At 57.3% G+C, this 10641-nt stretch overlaps 1 protein-coding gene across 2 annotated transcripts; it reads left to right on the top strand.

The window, feature by feature from the left end:
* Nucleotides 1-1002: 1002 nt before the first annotated feature.
* Nucleotides 1003-10382, top strand: EHD2 (EH domain containing 2). Of its 2 annotated transcripts, XM_030475017.1 has the most exons (6): nucleotides 1224-1324; nucleotides 1719-2200; nucleotides 3574-3671; nucleotides 5499-5911; nucleotides 7246-7410; nucleotides 8695-10382. In XM_030475017.1, exons 2-6 carry the CDS (start codon nucleotides 1803-1805, stop codon nucleotides 9232-9234), a joined length of 1614 nt encoding a protein of 537 aa, XP_030330877.1. In that variant the 5' UTR covers nucleotides 1224-1324; nucleotides 1719-1802; the 3' UTR covers nucleotides 9235-10382. The 2 variants fall into 2 exon arrangements, with proteins under 2 accessions (XP_030330876.1, XP_030330877.1); XM_030475016.1 differs by having other exon boundaries at nucleotides 1003-2200.
* Nucleotides 10383-10641: the final 259 nt, after the last annotated feature.

The raw sequence follows: 10641 nt of genomic DNA, 5'->3' as shown, positions 1-10641 counted from the left end.
TCGGGGGAAAATCCAGGGAAAATGGTCAAAATGGGGTTAAAATCACCAGGAAAATGGTGAAAATTGGTTGAAATCCAGAAAAAACGGTGGCAAATGGGTTAAACCCCAGGGAAAACGGTTAAAATCCAGGGAAATGGTGAAAATCAGTTGAAATCCAGGGAAAATGGGGTTAAAATCAGCAGGAAAATGGTGAAAATCAGGTTAAAATGCAGGGAAAACGGTGAAAATTGGGGTAAAATCCAGGGAAAATGGTTAAAATCCAGGTATGTGGTGAAAATTGGTTGAAATCCAGGGAAATTGGGTTAAAATCACCAGGAAAGTAGGGAAAACGGGTAAAACGATGAAAAGCCGATTAAAATCCAGGAAAAATGATGAAAATCTGGTTCAAATCCAGGGGGAAATCGTGGAAATCGGTTTAAATCCAGGTAAAATGGTAAAAAAGGGGTTAAATGGTGGAAATCGGGTTAAAATCCAGGAAAAATGGTGAAAATCCAGTTAAAATCAGCAAGAAAACGGAAAAAAAGGGGTTAAAATCCAGGGAAAACAGTGAAAATCCAGGTAAATGGTGAAAATCGGTTGAAATCCAGGGCAAATGGTGAAAATTGGGTTAAAATCCAGGGGAAATTGTTAAAATCCGATTAAAATCAAGAGGAAAACGGAGAAAATTGGGGTAAAAACCAGGGGAAATGGCTCAAAACCGGGGAAAAGGGTGAAAATCCGATTAAAATCAGCAGGAAAAGGGTGAAAATGGGGTTAAAATCCAAGGAAAATGGTTAAAATCCAGGGAAAAAGACTTAAAATCGGCCTTCAAAGGGTTAAAATCGGGTGAAGCCCCAAAGGGGGGGGGGGGGGGCGCAGGGAGGGGCCTTGGTCCCATGGGGCGGGTCCCACCCACAAGTGGGGCTGGGGGGGGAGGCAGGAGCCAATGAGGAACCCGGATCCTGCCCCACAAGTGGGGCCGGGGGGGGGCAGGAGCCAATGAAGAACCCCACAAGTGGGGCCGGGGGGGGCCGGGAGCCGATGAGGAACCCGGATCGTGCCCCACAATGGGGCTGTGGCCAGGAAATTCCAGGGGGGGGGACCCGGGGGGGCCCCGTCAGCTCCGGGCGGATCCCACAATCCCAGGAAATCCCAGATGGAACCAAACACGGGGCTGGGGGGGGGGGGAAGCACCGGATCCCATCGGGATGAGCCCCACGTCGGGACCCCCCCCCCCAGTCCCTTGGGATCCCCCGGGATCCCCGGGAATCGCTGCTCGTGAAGCCCCTTCCCAGCCCCGTTATCCCTGGGTTCGGTTCCCTTTGGACGGCTCCGCCTCCAATGGGTAATTTATGCTAATTTAGCCTAATTTATGCTAATTTAGCCCAATTTATGCCCCCCCCCATCCCGCGGCCCCATCCCTTTCCTCCGGCCGCTTCCCGGTTCCCGCTCAGAGCTTGGGAACGCCGCGACGGGCTTTGCCCTTCCTTAATATCCCACCAAAACAAGCGGGGAAAAGAGGCGGAAAACCCCCAAATCCCGCTTTTTTGAGGGCTAAAACCCCCGTTTTCCAGGCAAGGGGAAAAGCGGGATCGTGGGAAAAGCTGCTTCGGATCCACTTTTCCAACTGGATTTTGGGGGGGGGGTCCCCCCTTGGCGCGGGGTTGGGGGCACCCCATGGCCAACGCTTCCCGTTGAGCGGCGTCAACCCAACGTTTGTCTGTGGATTATTCCTTAAGGATTCCCGTATCCCGTAAGGATTCCTCTATCCCCCTTACGGATTCCTATAGCCCCGTAAGGAATCCCCATTCCCAAGCACCGGAATGTTCAGCTGGATGAGGAAACACGCCAAGAAGAGCCCGGAGGCGGTGGGGACCGTCACGGCCGGCCTCAAGAAGCTCTACAAGAAGAAGCTTCTCCCAATGGAAGAGTCCTGCCGCTTCCATGATTTCCACTCGCCGGCGCTGGAAGAGGCGGATTTCGACACCAAGCCCATGGTGCTGGTGATGGGGCAATATTCCACCGGGAAAACCACCTTCATCCGCTACCTGCTGGAGCAGGACATCCCGGGAAGCCGCATCGGCCCCGAGCCCACCACCGATTCCTTCGTGGCCATCATGCACGGGGACACGGAGGGAATCACGCCCGGCAACGCCCTCGTCGTGGATCCCAACAAACCCTTCCGGAAGCTCAATCCATTCGGGAATGCTTTCCTTAACCGGTGAGTTTGGGGTCCCCCCCACCCAAAAAAAATCCAATGGGAACGCAACAAATTGGCTCCAAATCAGGGCGTTCTCACCCCAAAATCTTGAGTTGACTTCCAGGTTTTCCATGTTTGGGGAGAGAAATGGGAATTCTGACACATGCACCCCACCCCCAATGATCAATGGGGGTTTAGGGGGGGTTGGGGGGGTCGCACCTCATTGGAATAGGGGGGGTTTGGAATGCGGGGTGGAAGTGCCCCCCCCACAACACTTCCAATTGAGCTCAAAGACCCCCAAAACAACCCCAAAGTCACCCCAAAGCTTCCCAAATCCCCCCAAACTTGCCCAAAACTTCCCGTATCCCCCTAAATTCCCCCCAACATCCCACCAATTTCCTCCATATCCCCCCAAACCCCCCTATATCCACCCATATCCCCCCCAAACCCCTCTCTATGCCCTCCAACCCCCCTATATTGCCCCCAATTCCCCCTATATCCCCCCAAACTCCCCTATATCAGCCCATATCCCCCCCAAACACCGCTATAACCCCCCAAAACACCCTTACATTGCTCCCAAACCCCTCTATATTACCCCCAATTCCCCCTATATTCCCCCAAACCCCTCTATATCCCCTCCAACCCCCCTATATTGCCCCCAAAGCCCCCTATATCCCTCCAAAACACCCCTATATCTGCCCATATTCCCCCCCAGACACTCCTATAACTCCCCAAAACCCCTCTATATCCCCCCAAAACACCCCTACATTGCTCCGGACCCCCCCTATATTGCCCCCAATTCCCCCTATATTCCCTCTAAACCCCCCTATATCCACCCATATCCCCCCCAAACCTCCCCTCTATCCCCCCAAGCCCCCCTATATTGCCCCCAATTCCCCCTGTATGCCCCCAAACCCCCCTATATCCACCCATATCCCCCCAAACCTCCCCTCTATCCCCCCAAGCCCCCCTATATTGCCCCCAATTCCCCTTATATTCCCCCCAAACCCTTCTATATCCAGCCATATCCCCCCCAAACCCCTCTATATTGCCCCTAATTCCCCCTGTATGCCCCCCACACCCCCCTATATCCACCCATATCCCCCCCAAACCTCCCCTCTATCCCCCCAAGCCCCCCTATATTGCCCCCAATTCCCCCATATCCCCCCCAAACCCCCCCTATATTGCTCCTAATTCCCCCTGTATGCCCCCAAACCCCCCTATATCCACCCATATCCCCCCCAACCTCCCCTCTATCCCCCCAAACCCCCCTATATCCCCCCAAAGCCCCCTATATCTCCCCAGAACCGCCCAATACCCCCCCAATCCCCCCCCAGCTGCCCCCCCCGGCACGCTGGGGTCCCGGGGGGGGTCTCTAACGGGTGCCCCCCCAGGTTCCAGTGCGCCCACCTCCCCAACCAGGTCCTGGAGAGCATCAGCATCATCGACACCCCGGGCATCCTCTCGGGGGCCAAGCAGCGCGTCTGCCGCGGTGAGGGGGGGCCGGGGGCGCCGGGGGGCGGAGCCACGGCGGGGGGGCGGAGTCAGGGAGAGGGGGCGTGGCCTGGGCCAAGGGGCAGGGCCTGGGACGGGTGGGCGGGGCCTTAGCCAGGGGGCGGGGACTGTGACGGGTGGGCGGGGCCTGGAAGGGGGGCGGGGACTGGGTCAGGGGATGGGGGGGAATAAGGGGGGAATGGGTTTTGAATGGGGGCAAATGGGGGGCAAAAAGGGGTATAAGGGGGGCAGGGGCAAATGGGGGCTGGAAGGTGGGGAAATGGGGGCAAATGGGAGAGTGGGGATCAAATGAGAGGAAATGGGGGGCAAATAGGGGGAAATGGGGGAGAAAGGGGGTGTAAAGAGGGGTCAGAGGGAAATGGGGGTGAATGGGGGCTAAAGGGGGGGAATGCGGGTTAAAATGGGGTGGGAGGGTGATGGAGGGCAAATGGGGGGACAAAGGGGGAGAAACGGGGGGAATTGGGGGGGGAATGGAGGGAAATAGTGGGAATAGAGGGTATAAAGGGGGGGCAGAGGGAAATGGGGTGAAAATGGGGGGGCGAATGGTGGTAAATGGGGGTGCAAAGGGGGTGATCGGGGGGGGGCAGGATGCGGGTGGTGCCGGCGCAGCGCTGCCAAGGGTGGGGTGCAGCAGCGGGGGGGGCCCGGGGGGGGGGCCCGGTGCCAAGGGTGACTCAATGGGCGCTGCCAACGGGGGGGGGAATGTGCCAGAACGCCCTAACCCGCTCCCAAACAGCCCCAAACACCCCAAACCACCCCTGAAACACCGCAAAACAGCCCCCAAAACACCCCCAAACCCCCAAATTCCAGGCTGGAATGCATTGGGAAAGGGGGGGGAATGCATTGGGTCGAGGTCGGGGGCAAGGGACGGGCTCGGGAATCGCGGCATTCCCTATTTTGGTGCTTTTTCCAGGCTCTCCGGCTGCAGGGGGGGGAGAACGAGACGGGAGTGGTGGGAGGGAATGGGGCGGGAATTGGGCGGGAGTTGTGGGGGAACGGGGCGGGAATAAGGGAATGGGGGGGAAGGGGGGCGGAATGGGGAGGGAATGCGGAGAGAATGAGGGGAGAACAGGGCGGGAATAAGGCAATGGGGACGGAATGGGGCGGGAATGGGGAGGGAATAGGAGGGAATGGAGGGGGAATTGGGCGGGAATTGGGGTAAAGAGGCGGGAATGGGGAGGGAATGGGGCGGGAATAAGGGAATGGGAGGTGAGTGGAGGGGGAATGGGGGTAATGGGGGCGAAATGGGGTGGGAATGGGGAGGGAATGTCCCATTCCCATCCCTGGTGTCCCCATCCCCACATGTCCCACTCCCACATATCCCATTCCCACATGTCCCAATCCCATTCCCATTCCCACATGTCCCATTCCCACATATCCTATTCCCAACCCCACATATCCCATTCCCATTCCCACATGTCCCATTCCCACATATCCTATTCCCAACCCCACATATCCCATTCCCACATGTCCCATTCCCAACCCCACATGTCCCATTCCCATTCCCACATGTCCCAATCCCATTCCCATTCCCACTCCCACATGTCCCATTCCCACATATCCTATTCCCAACCCCACATATCCCATTCCCAACCCCACATGTCCCATTCCCATTCCCACATGTCCCAATCCCATTCCCATTCCCACATGTCCCATTCCCACATGTCCCATTCCCACATATCCTATTCCCAACCCCACATATCCCATTCCCACAAGTCCCATTCCCACATTTCCCATTCCCACGTCCCATTCCCATTCCCACATGTCCCATTCCCATCCCCACGTGTCCCATTCCCATCCCCAGGCTATGACTTCCCGGCCGTGCTGCAGTGGTTCGCGGAGCGCGTGGACCTCATCATCCTGCTCTTCGACGCCCACAAGCTGGAGATCTCGGATGAGTTCTCCGAGGCCATCCGGGCCCTCAAAGGCAACGAGGACAAGATCCGGGTGGTCCTCAACAAGGCCGACATGGTGGAGACGCAGCAGCTCATGCGGGTCTATGGGGCCTTGATGTGGTCCTTAGGGAAGGTCTTCAACACCCCCGAGGTGCTCAGGGTCTTCATTGGGTCCTTCTGGTCGGAGCCGCTGCTCATCGCCGACAACCGGCAGCTCTTTGAGCTGGAGGAGCAGGATCTGTTCCAGGAGATCCAGAACCTGCCCCGGAACGCCACGCTCCGCAAGCTCAACGACCTGGTCAAGAGAGCGCGGCTGGTGCGGGTGAGTGGGGATATGGGGATAACGGGATGGTTGGACATGGATGGGGTCGATGGGGTCAATGGGGTCAATGGAATGCCTTGGATGTGAACGTGGATCCAATGGGGTCAATGGGATGGGTTGGATATGGACATGGATCAATGGGGTCAATGGGATGGGCTGGATATGGACATGGGTCAATGGGATGGGTTGGATATGGATATGGGTCAATGGGTTCAATGAGATGGCTGGATATGGACGTGGGTCAATGGGGTGGGTTGGATATGGACCTGGGTCAATGGGGTCGATGGGATGGGCTGGACATGGACATGGTGCAATGGGATGGGTTGGATATGGATATGGGTCAGTAGGGTCAATGGGATGGGTTGGATATGGATGTGGGTCAATGGGGTCAGTGGGATGGGTTGGACATGGACGTGGGTCAATGGGATGGGTTGGATATGGATTTGGGTCAATAGGATCAATGGGATGGGTTGGATATGGACATGGATCAATGGGGTCAATGGGATGGGTTGGATATGGACCTTGGTCAATGGGATGGGTTGGATATGGACATGGTGCAATGGGGTCAATGGGATGGGTTGGACACGGACATGGGTCAATGGGATACCTTGGCATGGCCATAGGTGCAATGGGGTCAGTGGGAACCCTTGGACAACACTATGGATCCAATAGGGACAAGGGGACACGAGGACCCCTTGGACATGGATCTCATGGGGTCCATGACATGGGCCATGGATCCAATCGGGACAATGGGACACCAGGACGCCTTGGACATGGCCAAGGGTCATGGGGACACCAGGACCCCTTGGACATGGACCATGGATCCAATGGGGCCAAGGGGACACCAGGACCCCTTGGACATGGACATGGGTCCAATGGGGTTAAGAAGACCTGGACATGGCGCAGTGGGGTCAAGGGGACCCTTTGGACATGGCCATGGGTGCAATGGGGTCAAGGGGGCAGCAGGACACCATGGATATGGCCATGGATCCAATGGGGACAGTGGGACACCTTGACATGAACATGGGTCAATGGGAGACCATGGCCATGGGTGCAACGGGGACAGCAGGACACCTTGGACATGGGTGCAATGAGGCCAAGGGGACGCTTGGGATGCAGACGGGATGAGGCTGGGGATGAGAATGGGGTGGGAACCAGGCAGGAACGGGATGTGGTGAGGATGGGAATGGGCTGGGAATGGGACGAGGCCAAGAACAGGATGGATCCAGGACCCCCCCCGCCTTGCTTCCAACTGTCCCCTGGGATGCTCTTGGCTCCGGTGGCCAGTTCCGCGCGGTTCCAGCTGGAGCCATTCCCGGTGCCGCCATTCCCAGGTCCACGCTCACATCCTGGCCCGGCTGCGGAAGGAAATGCCGTCGGTGTTCGGGAAGGAGGCCAAGAAGAAGCAGCTCATTTCCCAGCTCCCGCTGCTCTTCGCCCGCATCCAGCTGGAACATCACATCCCGGCGGGAGACTTCCCCGACTGCGCCCGCATGCAGGTGGGAACCGGGATGGGCGGGATCCAGCGGGATCACGAGCCCCTGAGGGGTGGCCATTGGGACGCTGATCCCTGTGCTGGGGGATCCATTGGGATGTGCTGGGATGTCCAATGGGATACTGAGCCTCATGCCGGGTTATCCACTGGGATGCTGAGCCCGTACTGTCCAACCCATTGCACTTCCAAACCCAATTCTCTGCTCTCCATCGGGATCCCGACCCCAATTGCCTGCTCTATCGGGATATTCACTGTTCTCAATCGTGATATTCCCGCTCTCCATGGGGATCCTGACCCCAATTCCCTGCTCTATCGCAATATTCCCCACTCTCTATCGTGATATTCCCGCTCTCTATCGGGATCCCGGCCCCAATTCCCTGCTGTCTATCACCATATTCCCTGCTCTATCGTGATATTCCCCGCTCTCTATCGTGATATTCCCGCTCTCTATCGGGATCCCGGCCCCAATTCCCTGCTCTATCAGGATATTCCCTGCTCTATTGCGATATTCTCAGCTCTCTATCGCGATATTGCCGCTCTCTATCGGGATCCCGACCCCAATTCCCTGCTGTCTATCGCAATATTCCCTGCTCTATCGTGATATTCCCCGCTCTCTATCACGATATTCCCTGCTCTCTATTGCGATATTCCCTGCTCCATTGGGATATTCCCCGCTCTCTATCACGATATTCCCTGCTCTCTATTGCGATATTCCCTGCTCCATTGGGATATTCCCCGCTCTCTATCGCGATATTCCCTGCTCTCTATCGCAATATTCCCTGCTCCATCGGGATATTCCCTGCTCTCTATCGCGATATTCCCGCTCTCTATCAGGATCCCGACCCCAATTCCCTGCTGTCTATCGCAATATTCCCTCCTCTATCGCGATATTCCCGCTCTCTATCGGGATCCCGACCCCAATTCCCTGCTGTCTATTGCGATATTCCCTGCTCTATCGCGATATTCTCCGCTCTCTATCGCGATATTGCTGCTCTCTATCGGGATCCCGATCCCAATTCCCTGCTCTATCGGGATATTCCCTGCTCTATTGCGATATTCTCCGCTCTCTATTGCGATATTGCCGCTCTCTATCGGGATCCCGACCCCAATTCCCTGCTCTATCGCGATATGACCCGCTATCGCGATATTCCCCGCTCTCTATCGCGATATTCCCGCTCTCTATCGGGATCCCGACCCCAATTCCCTGCTGTCTATCGCGATATTCCCTCCTCTATCGCGATATTGCCGCTCTCCATCGGGACCCCGACCTGCCCTTCCCCCGCCGCAGGAGCTGCTGCTGGTGCACGACTTCTCCCGCTTCCCGGCGCTGAAGCCGCGGGTGCTGGAGGCTCTGGACGAGCTCCTCACCTCCGACATCGCGGCGCTGATGCCGCTGCTGCGCCGGGAGGAGCTGGAAGCGCCGGAGGGAGGTGGCGGGGTGCAGGGGGGCGCGTTCGACGGCACCCGCCAGGGTCCGTTCAGCGGCGCGGAAGAGGAGGAAGAGGAAGGGGGAGAGGAAGAGGAGTGGGCGGTGATGAAGGACAAGGCGAAGTACGACGAGATCTTCTACGGGCTGGCGCCGCTCGGGGGGAAGCTGAGCGGGCGCCGCGCCAAGGGCTGGATGGTCTCCAGCAACCTGCCCAGCTCCGTGCTCGGCCGCATCTGGAAGCTCAGCGACGTGGACCGCGACGGGATGTTGGATGCGGAGGAGTTCGCCCTCGCCGGGCACCTCATCGGGGCCAAGCTGGAGGGCAGGGGGCTGCCGGCGGACCTGCCCCCCCGCCTCGTGCCGCCCTCCAAGCGCAGGCACAAGGGCTCCGCGGAGTGACGGGGACCGGGATGGGGGGGTAGTGCGGGAAGCGGCGCGGGGGGAGCGCGGAACAGCCCCCGAAACAGCGCGGAAATAGCCCCAAAACAGCGCGGAATAGCCCCCGAAACAGCGCGGAAATAGCCCCAAAACAGCGCGGAATAGCCCCTGAAACAGCGCGGAAATAGCACTAAAAGAGCGCAAAACAGCCCCAAAAGCAGCGCGGAAATAGCCCCCGAAACAGCGCGGAAATAGCCCCCAAAAGCAGCGCGGAAATAGCCCCGAAAGCAGCGCAGAAATAGCACTAAAAGAGCGCAAACCAGCCCCAAAAGCAGCGCGGAAATAGCGCCCAAAACAGCGCAGAAATAGCCCCAAAAGCAGCGCGGAATAGCCCCAAAAGCAGCGCGGAAATAGCCCCCGAAACAGCGCGGAAATAGCACTAAGAGAGCACAAAACAGCCCCAAAAGCAGCGCGGAATAGCCCCAAAACAGCGCGGAAATAGCCCCAAAAGCAGTGCGAAAATAGCGCCACAAACAGTGCGAAAATAGCCCCAAAAGCAACGCGGAATAGCCCCAAAACAGCGCGGAAATAGTCCCAAAACAGCGCCGAAATAGCCCCAAAAGAGTGCAGAATAGCCCCCGAAACAGCACAGAAATAGCCCCCAACGCAGTGCGAAAATAGCACCACAAAGAGTGCGAAAATAGCACTAAATCAGCGCAAAATAGCCCCCAAAACAGCGCAGAAATAGCCCCAAACCAGTGTGGAAATAGCCCCAAGAGCAGTGCGAGAACAGCACTAAAACAGCGCAAAATAGCCCTGAAATAGCGCAAGATAGCCCCCAAAGCAGCACGAAAGTAGCACTAAAATAGCGCAAACCAGCCCCCAAACTAGTCCCAAAATAGCACGAAATAGGCAAAAAATAACCCCAAAAGCAGCGCTAAAACAGCCCTAAAAATAGCCCCTAAATGCCCCAAATTAGACAAAAAATAGCCCCAAAATAGCCCGAAACCAGCCCTAAACACCCCCCAAAAATAGCCCCCCAAATATTCCCAAGCCCAGCCCTAAAAACACCCCAAACCCACCCAAAACACCCCAAACTACCCTCAAATTCACCCCAAAATACCCCCCCCCCCCCCAACTGCAATAAAGGAGGATGATGATGCTGGAGACTGGAGGTTGTGGCCTGAGCGGGGACCAATGGGGGTAGCGGGGGGGGTCAGTGCGAAGGGGGTGAATGTGCAACGGGCTGAGCGTGCAAAGAGGTGACTGTGAGTGTGCAAGGAGTGAGTGTGCAAGGAGCGAGTGTGCAAGGGGGTGATATGGGGGGGCGTTGATGTGCAAAAGGGAAGAGGGGGTCACATCTGGAGCCGCCCCCCCCCAAGCTGAACATCGTCCTTCCCAAGATGGCGCCTCCCATCACACCCACCC

This window comes from Strigops habroptila, unplaced genomic scaffold (assembly GCF_004027225.2).
Source record: "Strigops habroptila isolate Jane unplaced genomic scaffold, bStrHab1.2.pri NW_022045628.1_ctg1, whole genome shotgun sequence".
Classification (NCBI taxonomy): domain Eukaryota; kingdom Metazoa; phylum Chordata; class Aves; order Psittaciformes; family Psittacidae; genus Strigops; species Strigops habroptila.
Note: the sequence above shows the minus strand (reverse complement) of the source record. Positions and strands in the feature narration are given on the sequence as shown.